The following is an 18,823-nucleotide window of genomic DNA, read 5'->3' on the forward strand; positions in this document are numbered from 1 at the left end:
AAACTAGGTTACGGTAAAGAATAACAATGAACGAGTCTAAAGGTTTTATATACAGAATGAGAAACAAGAAAAAAAATGTGTAAAATCGGAACTTAAGGAGATAGATTACTTAAATTAGATAAGTTTGAATGTGAGGTACATTAAACTTTTAGAAAAGTATATATTGGAGTATACTTAGTAGGTTCTTTCTTTTTTTACTTTTAAAACACCATCAATTATTCATTCATAAAATCTACGATGAAGAAGACATTCCAACTATCACTCACCATTCTAACTTTCTTCATCATTCTTGAGCTAGGTTTGTATTTACATTTAATATGCACCTTAATAAATTACATATACATTTTTCAACAGAAACTAATAATGAATATCATAATATTTCTTTAAAGTAATCTTCTTTCAACTATACAATTTCTTTAAAACATCAAATCAATTATATTATGAAAAAAAATTGTTACAAATATAACTATCATAATATGAACTGATTAAATAAACTTCCATTCTTTTTTATTAGTTATTTAGCTTTGTTTTGCATGAAAATAAGTTTCAAATTTCCAATTTTCTTCCTAATTAAATCTATATGATATTTTCCAGTTACATATATATATATATATATATATATATATGTATGTATACATAACTCTTATATATATATATATTTATGTAAACATAACTCTTATATTTTTAGTTATTATGTTAGGTTTTATCTAGAATAATTAATGTATCACAAAAAAATTATATTTGATATATTAAACTTTGTTACGCAAAAGTCCTTAAAACAACCTATTTTATTTTATATATAGTTACTAATATTTATGGTCTAAATACTACACAAAACAGGAGTATTGGGGAATATGCAACAAGGAAGGCAATGCTATACTAATATTCCAAACAAATCCGGAAAATGCGTTCCTGCAGAATGTGAAGCTGCGTGTACGAAGATGCACAAGGTCAGTGCAAGTATTTGCCTACCTCCTGGGAAGTGCCGCTGCTATTATTTTTGCTCTTAATTTAATTTTATGACAAAACTTGAGTTATACTGTATTCAGTCAGAAAATAATTAATAAAAATACTGATTACTGATATATACTTATAATATACCAGTAATATCTATACTATTAAAAGGGAAGCATTTTTAATAAGTATACATAGATTAAGAGATTATTACATGAAATGTCACTCAAATAAGAATAAAAATATGTCTAATTCTTGAAGCCAAACAGATAGCCACAAAATCGGAACCAAACATGTATTAATTATGTTAAGTTTGCCCAATAAATCGGTTTTAAAAAAATCTATATATAGAAAATAAAACTATTGTAAGTTTGTAACGATAATATATTGCAGATGCCATTAAAGCTAAACAAATCTACCCACATAATTAGCACACCAGAATTTAATGTAACGTATAACACAATTGAAATTATATTGTTAAGATTAGGAAAATCCAGTTTTAGAATATCTTTCTTATAAGTAAATATATAGTTAATAAGTGATCAATTTGACATTTTACACCTAAATTTCGGATAGTTAACATATGATCAATGTAACATATTTTAAGGAGTAACGTATATAAAAGATTCCTTGATTGAACAATTAACATTAAAAACAATCAAATCTTATAGATATTTTAAGATTAGTTTTTTTATCAAAACTTGACAAACCTATGAATAACGTAACCGACTATGTATCTATAAATAAGTCAATTCACAATAACTCAATACTCGAAAAAAGTCAATCACCCAAAACAGAGAGGTTCTTTATAAAAAACCTTATTTTATGTCGTCAAAATTTATTTGTTCTTTGTTTTGTTTTTAGATTGTTATATGTTTAGATGTTCTATTTATTTTCCTTTTTAGTTTATGATTATTATATATTCTCAGTTATAATTTAAATAAATAAGCTAATATTTATGATGTGTTTATGTAGGATTTAAAGTATAGTTGGAGAAGCCTATGGTGTTGTCTTCTAATTTCAGGTGGGAAGTTAAAAGTAAATCAATTAATTTACTTTCTCATATGTATATTACCAAATTCTACTAACCTCTTACACGTATTCTTATTGTTTTTGTTGCAGGGTCAATACTTGATCACAAGTCGATTTATTGATCCATTCACAAAAAATATAAAGATTTCATAGATGTTTTCACTTAATTTGTATCTGTTTTCTTTTCAAATACTTTCTAATCCAATATTTTTATTTATTTCCAGATTGTGAATATTGGCCAAATTGAGAGAATTTATCATCAAAACATCAAACTCCATTCTTAACTCCTAATGCAGTGTATGTTTATAATGTATGGTGTTAGAAATATTGTTTTTTATTCATTTATGGTTTCTCTTATGTTTTTTAATTTTGGGTTCTAATTTTTTTTTTTATAAAAGTTATTTTTATATAAATTTTTTATAAGGAGAAGTCAGAACTGTCTTCTTATTTATGTTAATACACCTTTATGTTTAGAGAATATAATATAAGCTAATTTCTGGTGGATATTTTAATTGTGGTCATAACCTTCTAAGTAAACAAGTGTATATATGCTCTTCGCACTACAATGGTTCCAAACATCTTCAGAATCGTTTAATATTTTTTAATCGTGAAGAATTTAGAAAAAATTTACTCAGGTGATTCGTTTTCATCAATTTCACTTCATCGATTTTATATATAGAGCAAACATGCATACTTAAAATCTTTTGTCAAGGTTGGGACACAGTAATTGGAGATAAAAAAAATCGAGAATGGGAACAAAACATAAATTTTGGAAATAATTTTTTTTACTTTATTAATGTCTCAAGTTAAAAGTACAATGGAAGCATAATAGGATGTGAAAAAACTAGACGAAACCAAGAATTGTCAAAAAATGTAAATAACCACTAGAAATTTAAAAACTTTGTGATACATAATATTTAGAAATCGATGAAGCCAAAGAAGTACCAACCTATATAATCCATTAGATACCACACATTGCCATAGTAAATTAAATACATCCATATGATTTATAATAACTTCAAAAGTTTTTAGAAAATACAAGATGGACGAGATAGTAATATATATTCAAAAAATATCGTAGAGCTATTTATTTCAACTAACGGTATGAGAGGTGAACGGTAATTCATAAATTAAAATACATGTTGTAAACTATTTCCGATTGAATAGCAGATGAGAATTTGAAAATTTGGATAACTAAATATATTTATATTTTTCAAAATACACAAAACATCAAATTATATATCTTATCTAGATAATATATAGTATTAAAATCTTATAATAATTTGTAATAGATATGACATAATTATCAAAATTTAAGTTTTCTGAAACCATATTGTATTTATGGTTAAACTATTTATTATTAGAATTAATTAATTTTAGCTTGAAATATATTTAATAAATGAGAGAAAATTATTTATTGAGCAACTAGAGATATTTACTATTTTGGTTTAGAGGGACGAACTTTTATGGGTAAAGAAAATATTATACTAGGGAATGGCTATTAGGATACGGTTTAGACTTACTTTGAAATCAACCCCGCACGTATGTGCGGGTCAGAATCTAGTGGGTGTTTAAATAGTGGTTGAGTAAAATATATATTTTTACAATAGAAATAGTTACATTGGGGTGAAACGAATATAAAGATTTTGATTTCTACACCACAACGATTGAGAAATTTAAAGATGTTCCAAATTCCCTATGGATGGAGCTCTCCAAGCTATTACAACTCAGGAGATTTATTATTTTCAAAAAACTTAGGAGATTTATTAACTTAAGATTCAAATGTTTGCACTTCATAGATGTTGATCGAGTAACTAGAATAGATAATAATAATATGAAACAGGACGAAACAAAAGACTTCTTATTAAGATAGTCAAAAATCGGCGAGATTACAGCAATGTTACATAAAGCCGGTCAGCTAATTACAAAACTATACCTTCGCTAATATGACTTTTAGTACTTAGAATTAGAATCGGATTGTATCATGACTCCCACTCTAGTTGACTTGTCCTTCTTTGTTCATCGATCCCGCTATTTATAGTTGATGGGACGTTTCAGCTTTATGCCTCGGGATCGATGTGGTACCGCCTCAAAGTTTAGTCAGCGATCATTACTTTTCGGGCCGTCGCTTAATGGGCTGGACGTCCAATTGGATCTTCTAGAAGCTTCGCCTGCCCAATCAGGTTTATCTGGCCGGTCAACTCTTCTAGATGTTCTTGTTGACTATTTCTCAGATGGACTGAATGGAGGCCTGCTAAGGCTGGGTGAAACCCATATCCAACGATAGATTCTAACTAGCTCTTTAGAATCATGAAAACTGATTTTTCTTATAAAAGCTCTGGATTAAACAAAAAAATGAAGAAGCAGAAAACCTAAATCACATACGCTTTCATTCATAAATGTAAAGATTAAGACTATGTCTCCTCTCCAAAGTTTGCATAAGGTGTTATTTCCAGTGGCGAATTCCTAGCTCAAAAGACCTTTTTGAAGATCGAGTCGTGGAAGACGTTCATGACCAAAGCTATAAATTAATACTCTGGAATGCTACAGGGTTAACAACAAAGCTCAAGCCAGTCACATCTAGGGAACATGGATCAAGAAGGTTCCACATAGCCTATAAAGCTTATCAATATATACAACCAATAACATGTGAGCTTGGTCTCATTATTTATAGCATAAATCCTCTAAACTGTTTTTTCACAATTCATCACCGATAAATGTGAGGAGTACCATACCGTTCAGTTGTCATCAAGGTCTCAAAGCCAAAACGTGCAATCACAGTAAAACCGACATCGAATCATACTTTGAAATTTTAGTTATCACCTCGCATGTATAGTACGTTAGATAACACTTTGTGACTTAAATTCAATTTATCAGTCTAATAACACTTCAGGGCATAAATGTCGAGTTATCACCTTGCGTATACAATAATTCCAAGTAATTAACATCAAGATATAATTTGAGTTATCTCACATAAACAGTCATAGACGCACCAAAAAAAATGAGGTCTAATACGAATAAGAAAAATTAGCATCATTGTTTTTAACCCTCTTTTTTGACGTCAGCATTTATTATATATTGCAAATTATGAGAACGGTTACATAGACGATTCTACCATAAACAATTCTTTCCGACCCTATTGTGCATGCCTTATGTAGATAGTGTAGTAACAATAATTGTGGACTTGTCACATAGCACAAAAACACTCTCTTTTAAAATGTAATGATTTGAATACCATTTTGTTAGAACTGGAATAATACTTTCTTACCAAAGATTTATCGGTTATTTATAATCATAGTTGATAAGTAAAACTATTTGAAAAGATTTACATATGGAATTCATAGGCTTCATTAACAATAATATCTTACTAGTAAAATCCTTAGGAGAGACATCAAATTGGGTTTGCTTTTGTAGATGTTTTCACACGTTGTCTCTGACAAATTTAGGAGAGACATTAGATTATTAAAGAAAAAAGTATCATCCTCGTTGGTCCTTGAATCCCCTCAAAGCAAAGCATTACTCCCTCCTTACAAAATTTTATATTCTTCACTTTCTTGACATTGGAACATAAAGCTGTACAAAAATGCATATAAAAGAGAAGAAGTATACAGAAGGCGATCACAACAGTTAGGCAAAGTTAAGGAATAACCCAACTTCAAAGAAATCAACTTATAAGAAATAGTTTCTTCATTGGTATATAAAGAAATCGCTTAGATACTCTCTTACATATCAACATAACACAAAATCTTCTTATTCCAAAATTCAAACCAAGAAATCAAGAGATGGAGAGAATTTCTGAACATGCTAGCGCTAATCGCATCTACGATGACTTCGAGCCGCTTTCGAATTGGAAAACTGAACAGGGATTTGAAGCTCTCACTGTTTACCTTCCAGGTTTGGTTGCTCAACAAAACTCTAGTTTCGTTTTTGCCGCGTGATTTTGGTTTTTACTAACCGGTTCTTGAATTGTGTAACGGTTCTTGAAATAAACAGGGTTTAAGAAAGAGCAGCTTAAGGTGCAAATAACCACCACGAGGAAGCTGAGAGTGATGGGAGATCGTCCAGCAGGAGCCAACAAATGGATCCGTTTCCGCAAGGAGTTTCCTATTCCGCCAAACGTCGACGTTGACTCTGTCTCTGCCAAATTTGAAGGCGCAAATCTCGTTGTGAGGCTTCCTAGACCTGAGCCAATGGGCAAACAAGATTCACCTAGTGGTACAACATCAAAACCTCCTCTTGTTCCAAAGGATAACTTCAAGCCTCCTAGCCCGGCAGAGAAGGAAAAGTTTCAACCGTCAAAGGAAGCGGAACTAGAAAAACAAGCCGAAAAGGTTCAATCGCCAAAGCCAGGAAGAGAGAATGAAGAAGCTCTTAAAGTTGCAGCCAAGGAAGGAACACTTAACCAAGATTATAGAAGTAAAGTGAATGCATACAAGGAAAATCTTGGAGGATATATGGCACTGATGAAGAATAACAGAACAGCACTTACGGCTGGTTTGGTTATTCCCGCGGCTGCGGTTCTATTGCTATCTCTTGGGTTCTATGCCGGCCAAATGTTTACTTCTTACTAACCTATTTGCATAATTCTCAATGAGAGATCAAATGTATTAAAATTTGCTAATACCACAAATCATTCTAATAAACAAAAACATCTCCTTGCATAATGTTGTTCTGAAACATCATTAAATAGTTTCCAATAAAACATATTCTCCAAAAAAAAAACAAACTAACCAAACTCACCTAAGACAAGACAGCTACAACTTAATCAGCTTATCAATTGTCTGATTCTTATGTAGTCTTACCTCCAGCTCTTTCCACTGAATCATACAAAGAAAATGATCATGAAAATTTTCATGTTCTTTGAGCCTAGTCGAAAGATTTCTCCAGTCATTGTACCCCGTTGTTGCCAAGTTACCACCGCCGTTTTTCTCAGGCCTGAACAACTTGCAGCAAAAGCAGAAAACTTTATCTAAAGATTCGGAGTAAACCAACCATCGACGATCTTGTTTTTCTCCATTGACCAGTTCTCTTGTGTAGAAAGCTTGCGAGAAACGCCTACCGATACCATCCTTAGGAAACTGGTAATCAGTCGATAGCCTTGTCGTTGGACCGTTCTTAACCAATAAATCTCTCATTTTCATATCAACGTTTCCCCAGTTTCCAGGATCAGAGACATCTTCACTTGTATGTTTCTTCTTCTCTTCACTACCCTCGCCTCGAATCAGAACCTGTTTTTGCTCATCATTGTCTTTACCTTCATCAAAATGTTCAGGAAAAACGTTGCTCTGACTCTGACCAATAACACCTTCACATATATGTGTCTTCTTCTCTTCACTTCCCTCGCCTCGAATCAGAACCTGTTTTTGCTCATCAATGTGTTCAGGAACAACGTTGCTCTGACTCTGACCAATAACATCTTCTTCACTGCCGCTTTTTCGAGACTCCACTACTGTTTCAGAATTTTCTGGTTTCTTCTTGACAAACTTAAGAATAGCATTGGCTTGGGACTTCAAAAATTTTTGCAGCTTCTTTCTCTTTTTCCTTTTTAAAGCTCCAGATGGCTGTTTTCTCATACTCAGTGGTGGCATTATTCTCCTATTGTTTTCTACATATAAACAAACAACAGAAATGTATTCATAAAGACAATCAATCAATTAAAAAAAAAAAAAATCTAATTATAGTTTACTCCAAACCAAAGCTATCAATAATTAAAAATGTAAACAGACTGTTACTACTAACAGTACAACAAGCTTATTATTATTCTACATCTCACACAAATCAATAAAGGGCGTTGCAATTGAATATAATTTGGCTGCAGCATATAATCAATAATATTCTCTAATTCACACAAATGTATTCATAAATACATTAAAAAAAAAAAAAAATCTAATTCTTAACTCTAAAGCCATCAATGATTGAAAATGTAACAGTATAAGCTAATTTATTATTCTACAACTCATACAAATCAACAACGGTGTTGAAAATTGATTACATTTGGCTGCAGCATCTCTAAAATTAACCATCGCAGTAAAGTATGAATCTTACTTACCCGAATAGAAGATGAAATGAAATCACTGCATCAGTCGTCACCACACTTTGTTCGTCGTTTAGGGTTTCAGATTTTTCTTTTCATTTTGGTCTTTTATGGTAAAATCCTGAGTACATAAAATGGTTGTAAAAAAAAAAAAAAAAGGGTTAAAGGTTTAGCTTTTATAACTTGGGCCTCTTCGGTGTGTTGTGGCCCAGTCGTGTTAGTATATGTTACCCACAAGAAACTTGAGGTGAGTACTTCAGTTTTTTTTTGTTTTGTTTTGGTTGTTATACGAAAATAGTAAAGACTGAGTTAGGAGGATTTAGGAACGAATTACAATTTGGATATTAGTATGAATGTATGATCCGAAGTATTAACTCCTATAAATTACAGAATAAACAAAAATTAGGTATTAGAGAGGGTTATGGAATTTGGGTAAAAAACAACTACTATTCAAATGCTCACTATTTTTGATGAAGTATATCATCTTCAATCTTATTTCGAATCGTTTTTGAAAATTATGAAAAATATAAGATATATTGAAACTTTTTGGCTACTTTTAAGAGAATTTTCAAAGATTTTACTAATAATAGTTTCTAAAATATTCAAACTAAATAGAAGCAAGAATGCGGATCGCCAGTATGCTTTCATAATTCAAGTATATAATGAACCTCTAAATCAAACCAAAATATTTTAAAAATCAAGTAAACCAAAGTATTATTCTTATTATTTTTGACAAAAAAAAAAAAAAAAAAAAAAATCAATCAATCTTGTTATTCTGGTTTTCTTAAGCTATAAAGTTTCATTGTTTTCTTAATTTGTTTACAAGTTTCATTGGCTTTAAAATTTTAAATCGTTGAAAAATAGTCAAATTCATTTATGTAGCCACAACACTTCAAACCATTATGCTTTTTGTTTTAATCTCAACCAAATCATGTGTCTCCAATCACGCTATGAGCTTCCCGTGTTCCTTTAAGTCATTAGGCAGTTTTGTTTTTGTCATCACCGGAGCCCAAACTCAACCATCTCATGATGTCACTAACAACAAGCGTCAACCTTTTGCTGTAGCTCACTATTTCTTTCCACCATTGAAGATTAAATTGTATCCCCATATGTATAATTTTGTAATAAAAAACAAAATGGAGATGCGGGGGATCGAACCCCGTGCCTCTCGCATGCAAAGCGAGCGCTCTACCATTTGAGCTTCATCCCCTTTTGTAATGTCATATATGTATTCAAAACTTAAAGCAATGACATAATTTTTCATATATTACTCTGTTTCGGCTCATTAGAATAATAAATTTAATTATCAAATACTCTAAAAGTTGAAATCTCTAAGATCTGCGACTGTATTTGATCATTTTTATGCTACAGATTGTACTCGCTTGACTACTTTATAAGTCTCTTGTTTCTTGTATCAGCTTGGAAAAAAACCAAAGACGTGCTTGGCTCTTAATCTTATAGTCTTATAGACCAAGCCAATATTACAATAGAGAGTTATCTATTTTATTAGTTGGACAACACATACAAAGGAAATGCAAGTAGCGAGGGCTAGAGAGACTGATATAACCAAAAGACTTGGACACATCCGCCAACTTGACTAAGCAGAGACGACCAATGTGGGAGTTGGAGTAGGTAGTTTGAAGTCGACGCACATATTTATAATTGGCTCTTCCACGTACTTTTGGCGCAAAGAAACAGAGTACTTAAGTTCCTGCACAATTTCATTAGAAAAAACATAAATATGTGAGATGTCAGGTAAAATGAAAACAAAAATGGTATAGGTAGGTTTGGTATGGTTTCTAAAACAAAATAATCCGTAATATATATATATATATATATATATATATTCTTAGAAAACCAAGTCTTGTATAAGATTTACTCCTTAAAAATGTTAAACCATTGAAAACACTAGATACTCATAACTCACTTCTTAGAAAATGAAAAAAAAAAATGTGATGTTTATGAACAAATTAAGCCAAGTCTTGGAAAAAAATAAAAAAAACCCGACCCATGTCAACCGGTTTTATTAGATCATCAGTTTTAGGGGGTTTGCCGGTTAATTGCGGTTAATTAATTAGTCCAACCCGGCTGTACATCAGGTTGAACATGGTCCGTTTGGATTAAAGAAAAATCACATTCATTCATAATATTTTCTCCCTAAGCAAAAGAGTGTAAGAAAAGTTACCTCATCGAAACCAACATAAAGAACATCTGGAAGAGTCAACACAAAGTTGGTACCAGCTTCAATCTCAGCTTCAGTGTTACATTTACTCACATCACAGATGTTGTAAGTCTTCAAAAGGCCAGTAAATTCCCCAGTCTTAAAGGTTACGTATACGAGTGTTCCCACGGTGATGTTTTTGTCTGTATATACATGACATAATTTATCAAAAAAATATTGTTAACTAAAAAAAAAAAAAGTTGAAAATTTGGGAAGAAAAATAAAATAAAATTACGTACTTGCAGAACCGTATACATATATAGTCATGCTTGAACTTTCGTCAGGCCCAACCGACGGGTTATTAGAGATCTCGATCCGATTGACGTTACCGTAATCGTTTCCATTTTCTGCAGCAGTCACACAGATTAATTGTGAAAAGTATAGCTTATGAGTTATGAGTTTTGTTAGATTTTATAAAACTTGGATCTATAAATCTTTCTTACAAAAATAAAACCCAATCATTGTTTCCTACCATTTTAATTTGGCATAACAATTAATACAATGATTGGTATAAATTGATTTTTTTTCCTGATTTGGTAAAGTTATTGTATAGAGATGTTGTATACAAAAAAACATACAAAAGGAGCATACATAACAATTTACGAATGGATACTTACTGCCGCAGTATTCGAAATCGACGGCTCCGTGCAAAGCTGGTAAGAAGAAGAGTGATGTGAGGAGGACAAGCATGGGTTGAAGGTGAGACATCGCCATGAATCTTCTGATCTTCAAAGCTTCTTGAAAAGATATTTGTGTTTGGTAAGAGACAAAGAAGTCTTTTGTATAGTATATGTTAATTATTCATCCATGCAAGATTTAATTTATATAGTCAACACTCTACAGTCTACACAGTTTATAGAATTTAGTGGTAGACCATATAAGTGATACATTAATAATTAATTTCCCACGATGCCGACATATAAAAAATACTATACAAAAATATCGCACGTTGGAGGCAGGAATCTTAAATTATTACTAGTAGTGTAAATGTGAATTATTCATTGCTCACCAACTTTTATTCAGAAGCACGTGATTCATCTCGGAGACCGAACCGTTCTCGAAGTAGTGATAAAAGATTCGATTTGTTTTTCCCTACCATATGGTTATGGGGTTTGCGAAAGATTTTTTTTTTTTTTTTTTTTTTTTTTTTCATCTGGATTTTCCATTCAAATAAGAAGGGATTACATAAGTGTAGCTTTGTAGTGAGATCAAAATCTACTACGGGAAAGTGATTTAAACAAACTCGACTTAACCCTCCAAAAAGTAGGCTCTAACAAGTTAGCCATTAAGGGAGATGAAACCCATACCTAAACAGAGGAAAAGAATCTCTCAGATTCAAAGAGTTCATGTAACCATCTGGGATCCCCAATGGAAACATAAAATTGCAATAAAGCATGATCAGGAACACTTTGAGCTATGAGAGAGGCTCCTCTATTTGAATCTGGTTTCTCAAAAAGTACTCTCCATTCTTGTATTCTAGTTAGTAGCAGAAGCAATTCTGATTGTTGGTGTGCATAAGATGGCCAAGCTTTTGGTCTTAAAATCCCCCCAGTCAGTGCTGCAGACTCAGAAGCGAAGATCACTTTCAAGAATTTGTGGCTGATCATACTCTCGGCAGCCCATAAGAAACTTTGAAAATCTGCTTCTTCCCTATTCATAGAACTCTCCAAGGCTTTTCTGCTATGTAGGAGAACTGAACCATGTTCATCTCTAAGAACCCAGGCAGCTCCTGAGACCAAATTTTTGTTTCCTCTTGAAGTGCCTATGTTACACTTTAACCATCCAGCAGGTGGCGGTTTCCACAAGTTAACATTCCGATGTTCCTCTGCTTCTTCCTCCATTTCGCTTTCAATGTTCACCTGTTGAGATAAGCTCCATTGATCTGCATCCTCTCTGATTTTGAGGATTGTATCAAGAGGATCGAACATTTTTGCTTCAAAAAAGAAGGAGTTTCTGTTCTTCCACAATCTCCAAAGAATCCACGGGAATAACCTTCTAGTCTCAATAGGAACACTTGAGATCTTAGCTATTCTATAGAGATAGTGGAAGTTTGAATGCACTGAGAGCTCGTCAAAACCATTTGGGGGAGAGGGGAAGTTTGATAATGCCCATACCTGCCTAGCCAGAGTGCAAGTAAACAATACATGATTGATTGATTCTCCCTCTTTGCCACAAGTCTGACATCTGGAGTCCAGCTTAATTCCTCTTTTCAAAACCAGATCAGTCACCGGCAATGCGTCACTAACTGCTCTCCAGAGGAACGCCTTGATTTTGGGAACAGTTTGAAGAGACCAAACTTTGTGTTTGATGCCATTGAGAGATGGTTGCGACTTTGCTTCCTCTAGCAGCTCTGGGTTCTTAAAAGTGCTCGCCAGCCAATAGCCCGACTTGACGGTATACTCTCCACTCTTCGTATGATCCCAACACCAGAAGTCTTCATTACTGATGATCGGCTTCAGCTTTTTGATGCATTCTATATCATTGGGTAGGAAAATGGAATCCAGGATCTCATAGTTCCAAGTTCTTGACTCACTGTTGATTAGATCAGAGACTCTCAGGTCCCAATCAAACAATGTGTTTTTCCTGTAGGGAGCTCGCCAACAATTATCAAAGATCCAAGGATCCCACCAGACTTTGAAAGACTTCCCATTTCCTATTTTCTTCTTCAACCCTTTTTTCAACAACTCTCTGCCATGGACAATGCTACGCCAGCCAAAAGAGGGTCTCTCCCCAATTCCTGCCTCAAGAAAGTCAACCTCAACACAATACCTACTCTTTATAACTTGAGCAAAGAGACTATTAGGTTCTTGTATGATTCTCCAGGCTTGTTTAGCCAGAAGTGCTTGGTTGAAGTCTTCTAAATCTCTAAACCGGAGACCTCCATTCTCTTTAGACAGGCACATCTTTTCCCAACTGACCCAGTGAATATTTTTGCGATGCTCAACTGCGTTCCACCAAAAGTCAGACATAGCACTTGTGAGATTGGCAACCGTCGTTTTTGGCAGCTTGAAACACGACATGGCATAGACAGGTGTCGACATGGCAACTGCCTTGAGTAAGATCTCTTTACCTCCAAGAGACAGAGATCTAGCAAACCAACCTGAGAGTCTGGTTTTGAGTCTTTCTTTGATGTAGTCCAGAAGTTGAATTTTAGAACCACTGAAACACTCAGGGAGACCTAGATATGTTCCAGCACCTCCTTCAGCAAATATACCTAAAAGTTCTTGTAATGCAAGTTTCTTATCCTCTTCTACCTTGTCTCCAAAAGTGATAGAAGATTTGAGAACATTCAAACACTGACCTGTTGCATCACCATAAACTTTTAAGATACTCTTTAAGGCACTACACTGATACTGATCCGCCTTACACAAAAACAAAGTGTCGTCCGCAAACAGCAAGTGATGAACTGAGGGACCATTCACCGAGAACTGAATACCATTTATAAGACCAGACGCTTCTGCTTTGTTCAATAGATGGGTAAGCCCTTCCGTACATAAGGCAAATAGAAATGAGGATAAGGGGTCACCCTGTCTCAAACCTCTTCCTGGGGTGATCATGCCAAACGGTTGATCATTGATCAGAACTGTGTAAGTGACCGTGGTCACACACCTCATAATCCAAAGAATCCACTGTTGATCAAAGCCTAAAGCACCAAGCAAAGCCTCCAAATACTTCCACTCCACTCTGTCGAAGGCTTTGGACATGTCAGATTTGATGGCCATGAACTCTTTTGAGATGATTTTATCTGTTCGTAGGCCATGCACGAGTTCATGTGCAATCAATATACTGTCGGAGATTAGTCTCTCCAGCACAAAGGCAGTTTGATTAGGAGAAACTATCTCTTGCAGGAGTGGTTTAAGCCTTCTGATAAGAATTTTTGAAATTATCTTGTAAAGCACTGAGCAGAGGCTGATTGGTCTGAGATCCGACATGTGCTCTGGATTTTCTTTCTTTGGCAGAAGACAGATCTGAGTGTAATTCCATTCCTGAGGAAAGATACCCGTTAGAAAGAAGGCTTGGACCTCTTGTGTGACTTGAGCTCCGATAATTCCCCAGTATTTTTGAAAGAAAAAGCCAGTGAATCCATCTGCTCCAGGTGCAATGGAATGCTTGATGGTAAAGACAGCCTCTTTCACTTCCTCCTTCGATACTACTCTGCACAAATGCTCATTCATCGTAACAGTTACTCTAGGCCGAAAACCTTGGAACATCTCATTAAAGGATTCTGGGTTAGAAGACGTGAAGAGCTCCTGGAAGTAAGCAATTGCCACTGAACCCTTGGACGCCTCTGATTTCTGAGCATTCCCGTTAACATCAATCAGCCTTTCTAACCGAATTTTCCTTCTGTTTGCTTTGACTGCTGCATGGAAAAATTTAGTGTTCTTGTCACCTGACTTTGACCATTTTTCCTGAGACTTCTGTTTCCAGTAATTCTCTTCTTCTCTGTAGGCTTGACAAAGTTTTTTCTTTAGACTTCTCAACCTATAGATGTCTGGGTATCCAGAAGACTGTTCCATCTCCAAGTTGAGTTGTAACTGAGAGATCTTTGTCAAGGCGTTTGTGTTGTTCTCTTTTTTCCACCTACTCAACGCCTTTCTGCAGTTTATGAGTCTCTCTGATACTACCCCATTTCTCCTAAGGTTCGAAGAGTTCCAAGCCAGAGTGATAGCCTTTTTAACATTTGGTTTATTGAAACACCTTTTGTCAAACCTAAAGCTACCTCTGTAAGGCTCTTTGACAGAAGTGAGTTTGACCAGAACGGGTCGATGGTCGGATCCTCTCTTCTCCATGAAGGTTTGATTGGAGATTGGAAACTTTTTGAACCATTCCTTGTTCCCAAAGCATCTGTCTAACTTGCTCTGGATCCACAAAGTTCCTCTCATTCCTCCCCACGTGAATCCATTTCCGTAACTAGATAGTTCAACCATCTGACAGCTTCCTATCATATCTTTGAAGGGCAGGAAGGAAGCATCCCCTTTCTTGGGACCTCCAAGCTTCTCACCATTATGTAGAATGTCATTAAAGTCACCCATCATGCACCAGGCCTCAGATCTTTGGATACCAATTCTTGTCAATCTTTCCCAGACCTTTGCTCTTTCACTAACCAACGGATCACCATATATACAAGAAACAAAATACTCCACAGAACCAAACTGTACATGGAAGTCAATCAGATTCTTATCAACAAACTTCATCTCTAAATTGACTCCCTCCTTCCAAAATAAAGCGAGACCTCCACTTAATCCTACTGGGTTTACAGTAAAAACTCTTTTGTAACCCAACCAGGCTTGCAGATCAACTACTACATTACTATTATTTTTAGTTTCCATCAGAAACAGGATCTCCGGAAAATGTTCTTTACGCATCTCCCTGAGACGAGGAATTGTCAGATCCTGAGGCCGCCCCAGTCCCTGGCAATTCCAACTGATCATGCTCATTAACACTTGGACAGCCCCTCCTTTGGGACTACCTCTTTGTTTTTGCGCTTAGCGACTTTTGATGTAGTGTTAGCCTCATCCGCAGCTTTCCTCTTTGGAGTAATCTCTATTACAACCTCTTTACCCTCTCCAACCGCAATGACACTATTCTTTTTCCTCTGTGCTCTGTATGGTCTTCTTCTTTGTTTAGACTTTTTCAGGATATTCTCGGAACAACCGGCTTCAGAGAGACCCGCATTGAAGACCGTAGGATTATCCTGATAGTACAAAGAAGAACCATAGAGCCCAGCTGAAGTCCCTACGTCAGATTGAGTGAACCCCGTATTGGCTTCCATAATTGTGTCTCTTGCCAAAGTCCTAGAGTCAACCTTGAGACTCAATCTAGAGTGAACATTGCCATCATATTCAGACTGAATCGACTCACTTGAGTAACCAAAAACTAACCCTTTCTGCTTGTTTACATCAGAGGAGACCACCGGAGGAGGTTCCAGCCTAAGGATTAGTTTGGCTCTCAGCGGATCATTCTTTAAATCCTCAAGAGATAACTTGATCTTTTCAATTTTTTCAATCCTTTCAGCACCCACTGCGCCTCTCATATACTTTCTCATTTCATCAATGACTTCTGCTACCATTCTTGGTCTTCCTGTAATAGGGTCAATCCCAACTTGATCATCCCTTAAAACACCAAAAAGAGGATCTGAAACTGGTATTAAACGATTCGGAGCAGGCATCTCTTTTTTCTTCTGACTCCTTGCTTCTTTCTGCTCAGACAGCTCTTTTAGTTTGATCGGACATTTTCCTTGTTCATGAGTTAGCCTCTGACAGGTGAAACACCGTTTTTGAATTCTTTCAAAGTCAAAGAAGATTGTGGATGGACCTCCTTTGAAATTTACTACCTTTGAACGACGGAGAGGTTTGGAAACATCGAACTTAATCTTTACTCTCACATAATCATTAATTTGAGGTTGATCTGGGTCAAAGGCTACTTCGAGTACCTGACCAATGATTTCCCCCAAGGCTGTGATTGCTTGCGTAGTGTAGTGATTAACCGGAATCTTCCTGATTTGAACCCAAACTGGAAGAAACTTCAGATAATCCTCCGGAGGATTCTCCACCCATCTATCAATCACTATTGACCATTCATTGAAAGTATGAACCCCTTTCTCCAAAATTCTTTCCAAATCATGCTCATACTGGAAGATAAATTGAAAATTCTCTTTCGATAGAGCTACACCTCTAACTCTGTGATACAACTGCCACTTCCTTGGGAGATCTCTGACCAGATTCGAGATTGATTGACAATCTGGGTTTAGAACTCTGCCCATCAGACTGAAGACGTTGCTCTCACTTGAACAGTACTCAGGAAGATCCGGCATATTGAAAGGGACCTCCTCTTCTTCTTCCAAAGACATCGCTTTTAACGCCGTATCTAAATGCGTCGACATCCGACAACCAACCACAGACCACTAGAAGCCAACTGACTGCAACCTTTACTGCTCGCTGAAAATAAAGAGAACCCCTCGAAAAATCTGCAAACGAAGAAGATCTGAAGAAGAACCCTAATCGCGAAAGGAGAAGGAACAGGAAACTGTAGCTTTGAAATTATCCAACCAAGGCTAAAAGAGTACTAAACTGGTATGACTCTTACTAAGAGGGAGTGTTTACCCTAGACAAAAGCTCAAACGTTCGTTAAAGTGAAAACTCTAATTGAACAAGAGACTCCTAAGAGAAAAACGATATGGAAAAAAATTCAAATCCATACATGAAATTTAGGTAAAAATATGGCTGAACATATGACATATGACATACTCCCTCGGTCTCACAAAAACATTGAAGTTTTAGAGAAATTTCTTTGTTTCCCAAAGATTGATGTTTTGAATATTTTTAATAATTTTTGTTTTAATGATTACTGATGTTGTAGAGTGTATGGAGTGTAAAAATGAGAAAGTGGAAAAGTGAAAATAATAAATTATAAATTAATCATATATTCCATCTGTCTTAATATGTGTAAAATACTAAACTTCAATCTTTGTGAGACAGAGGGAGTATCTATCTTTTAATTTTTCAAAGCGTTCAAATAATATATTCAATCTACTTTTGAGGTTTCATTTATTTCTTAGTAAACTTATAACACTTTTTTGTTTCATTTTTGACAGATTTTAAATTAAAACTATCATTGTACTAATCTTTCGAGCAAGGCAGTGTAGTAATATTTTTAGAAACTAAAACCGTTGGGCATTGGGGTATATCCAAGGGGTTGTGGTTCATAAATCTTAACAAGTCAAGCAATCAAATAAGTTTTGTTTGGTTTTAGTAGATTTTATAATCGAAATAATGTTTTAGTATTCTTATTTGTAGAGTTAGAAAAAAAAAATTCGAAGAGCAAAAAAATACGGTTAGAATAGCAAAAAAATACGGTTAGAGCAAAAAATCATTTGGTAGACACAAGGATGTCTTACGAGGCATGACAAAATATTTTCTTGTATGTGCTGAGTTTTCAAATATAGAGATATTTTTATGGTTATAACTAGATTTTAACTCGCGGTACATCGCAAAATTATATTATTTTTAAAAAATATTTAATATAACTTACACCAAAATATTATGTTGGATCAAATATATGTTTTTAAAAGTTGACAAAATATATATATATATAGATATATTTAAAAGTTTTTAATAATAATATTGAGATGTTTGTGATTTATTTGCTTTATCTATCTACAAATATTATTTTCGTTTGAAATTTAATTAATTTTAATTATTTCATTTTAGAATTTAATCAATCAAAATTAGTTGTTGTGAAAATAAAAATATATAAGTGTATTTTGCTTGTATTTTTTAACGAACCCGCAAAAATATATAAGTGTACTAATATTAACCCTAATTCCCATCACGTACTTGTGATTATTTTTAGTCTAGGTTTGGACCCGTGGATAAATAAAAAATTTCATAAAATGTTGTTGCTTTTAGAGTATTGTGCATATGTTAAATTGCTAAAATCTGTATTTACACAAATTTAGTTTTTATTATCACAAAATTAGTAACATTGTTGATATTACTCATATAGGACTAAATTTGATTTATTCAATATTTATATTGTGTAACAGGATATATTTGTATTTGATATCTCTTTTTTAGTCAAAA

At 34.3% G+C, this 18,823-nt stretch overlaps 5 protein-coding genes and 1 non-coding gene across 7 annotated transcripts; 2 read left to right on the plus strand and 4 right to left on the minus strand.

Moving 5' to 3' along the window:
• Nucleotides 1-167: 167 nt before the first annotated feature.
• Nucleotides 168-2,277, plus strand: LOC104787013 (putative defensin-like protein 146). 2 transcript variants are annotated; one of them, XM_087450453.1, is made up of 4 exons: nt 168-298; nt 841-950; nt 1,930-1,978; nt 2,077-2,277. In XM_087450453.1, exons 1-4 carry the CDS (start codon nt 238-240, stop codon nt 2,106-2,108), a joined length of 252 nt encoding a protein of 83 aa, XP_087306579.1. In that variant the 5' UTR covers nt 168-237; the 3' UTR covers nt 2,109-2,277. The 2 variants fall into 2 exon arrangements, with proteins under 2 accessions (XP_087306579.1, XP_019101116.1); XM_019245571.2 differs by lacking the exons at nt 1,930-1,978; nt 2,077-2,277 and having other exon boundaries at nt 841-1,085.
• A 3,329-nt stretch (nt 2,278-5,606) lies between these two features.
• On the plus strand, nt 5,607-6,635 carry LOC104787015 (uncharacterized). Its single transcript, XM_010512506.3, has 2 exons — nt 5,607-5,880; nt 5,980-6,635. The coding sequence occupies exons 1-2, from the start codon at nt 5,769-5,771 to the stop codon at nt 6,555-6,557; spliced, it is 690 nt and encodes a 229-aa protein (XP_010510808.1). The 5' UTR covers nt 5,607-5,768; the 3' UTR covers nt 6,558-6,635.
• On the minus strand, nt 6,578-8,162 carry LOC104787014 (uncharacterized). The gene is made up of 2 exons (XM_010512505.3): nt 8,036-8,162; nt 6,578-7,591 (listed from the first exon to the last, which is right to left on the minus strand). The coding sequence occupies exon 2, from the start codon at nt 7,572-7,574 to the stop codon at nt 6,741-6,743; it is 834 nt and encodes a 277-aa protein (XP_010510807.1). The 5' UTR covers nt 7,575-7,591; nt 8,036-8,162; the 3' UTR covers nt 6,578-6,740.
• Nucleotides 8,163-9,157: 995 nt separating this feature from the next.
• TRNAA-UGC (transfer RNA alanine (anticodon UGC)) lies at nt 9,158-9,230 on the minus strand. Its single transcript has one exon. It is a non-coding gene; the product is annotated as a tRNA-Ala (tRNA).
• Nucleotides 9,231-9,439: 209 nt separating this feature from the next.
• On the minus strand, nt 9,440-11,086 carry LOC104787016 (MD-2-related lipid-recognition protein 3-like). Its single transcript, XM_010512507.3, has 4 exons — nt 10,859-11,086; nt 10,481-10,588; nt 10,206-10,384; nt 9,440-9,731 (listed from the first exon to the last, which is right to left on the minus strand). Exons 1-4 carry the CDS (start codon nt 10,953-10,955, stop codon nt 9,618-9,620), a joined length of 498 nt encoding a protein of 165 aa, XP_010510809.1. The 5' UTR covers nt 10,956-11,086; the 3' UTR covers nt 9,440-9,617.
• A 4,592-nt stretch (nt 11,087-15,678) lies between these two features.
• Nucleotides 15,679-17,091, minus strand: LOC147944057 (uncharacterized). The gene has a single exon (XM_087512439.1). It carries the CDS (start codon nt 17,089-17,091, stop codon nt 15,679-15,681), a length of 1,413 nt encoding a protein of 470 aa, XP_087368565.1.
• Between the last annotated feature and the right edge of the window lie 1,732 nt (nt 17,092-18,823).

This window comes from Camelina sativa, chromosome 5, assembly GCF_030686135.1.
Source record: "Camelina sativa cultivar CO46 ecotype springtype chromosome 5, ASM3068613v1".
Lineage (NCBI taxonomy): Eukaryota > Viridiplantae > Streptophyta > Magnoliopsida > Brassicales > Brassicaceae > Camelina > Camelina sativa.

What these genes read in the sequence shown, in the direction of transcription:
- LOC104787013 (XM_087450453.1), top strand. Translation starts at nt 238, where the DNA reads ATGAAGAAGACATTCCAACTATCACTCACCATTCTAACTTTCTTCATC. An exon ending in CTTCATCATTCTTGAGCTAG is followed by an intron (nt 299 to 840) that starts GTTTGTATTTAC and finishes TACACAAAACAG; the next exon opens with GAGTATTGGGGAATATGCAA. An exon ending in CGTGTACGAAGATGCACAAG is followed by an intron (nt 951 to 1,929) that starts GTCAGTGCAAGT and finishes GTGTTTATGTAG; the next exon opens with GATTTAAAGTATAGTTGGAG.
- LOC104787015 (XM_010512506.3), top strand. Translation starts at nt 5,769, where the DNA reads ATGGAGAGAATTTCTGAACATGCTAGCGCTAATCGCATCTACGATGAC. An exon ending in TCTCACTGTTTACCTTCCAG is followed by an intron (nt 5,881 to 5,979) that starts GTTTGGTTGCTC and finishes TGAAATAAACAG; the next exon opens with GGTTTAAGAAAGAGCAGCTT.
- LOC104787014 (XM_010512505.3), bottom strand. Translation starts at nt 7,574, where the DNA reads ATGCCACCACTGAGTATGAGAAAACAGCCATCTGGAGCTTTAAAAAGG.
- LOC104787016 (XM_010512507.3), bottom strand. Translation starts at nt 10,955, where the DNA reads ATGGCGATGTCTCACCTTCAACCCATGCTTGTCCTCCTCACATCACTC. An exon ending in ATATGTATACGGTTCTGCAA is followed by an intron (nt 10,385 to 10,480) that starts GTACGTAATTTT and finishes ATGTATATACAG; the next exon opens with ACAAAAACATCACCGTGGGA. An exon ending in TTTATGTTGGTTTCGATGAG is followed by an intron (nt 9,732 to 10,205) that starts GTAACTTTTCTT and finishes GAAATTGTGCAG; the next exon opens with GAACTTAAGTACTCTGTTTC.
- LOC147944057 (XM_087512439.1), bottom strand. Translation starts at nt 17,091, where the DNA reads ATGTCTTTGGAAGAAGAAGAGGAGGTCCCTTTCAATATGCCGGATCTT.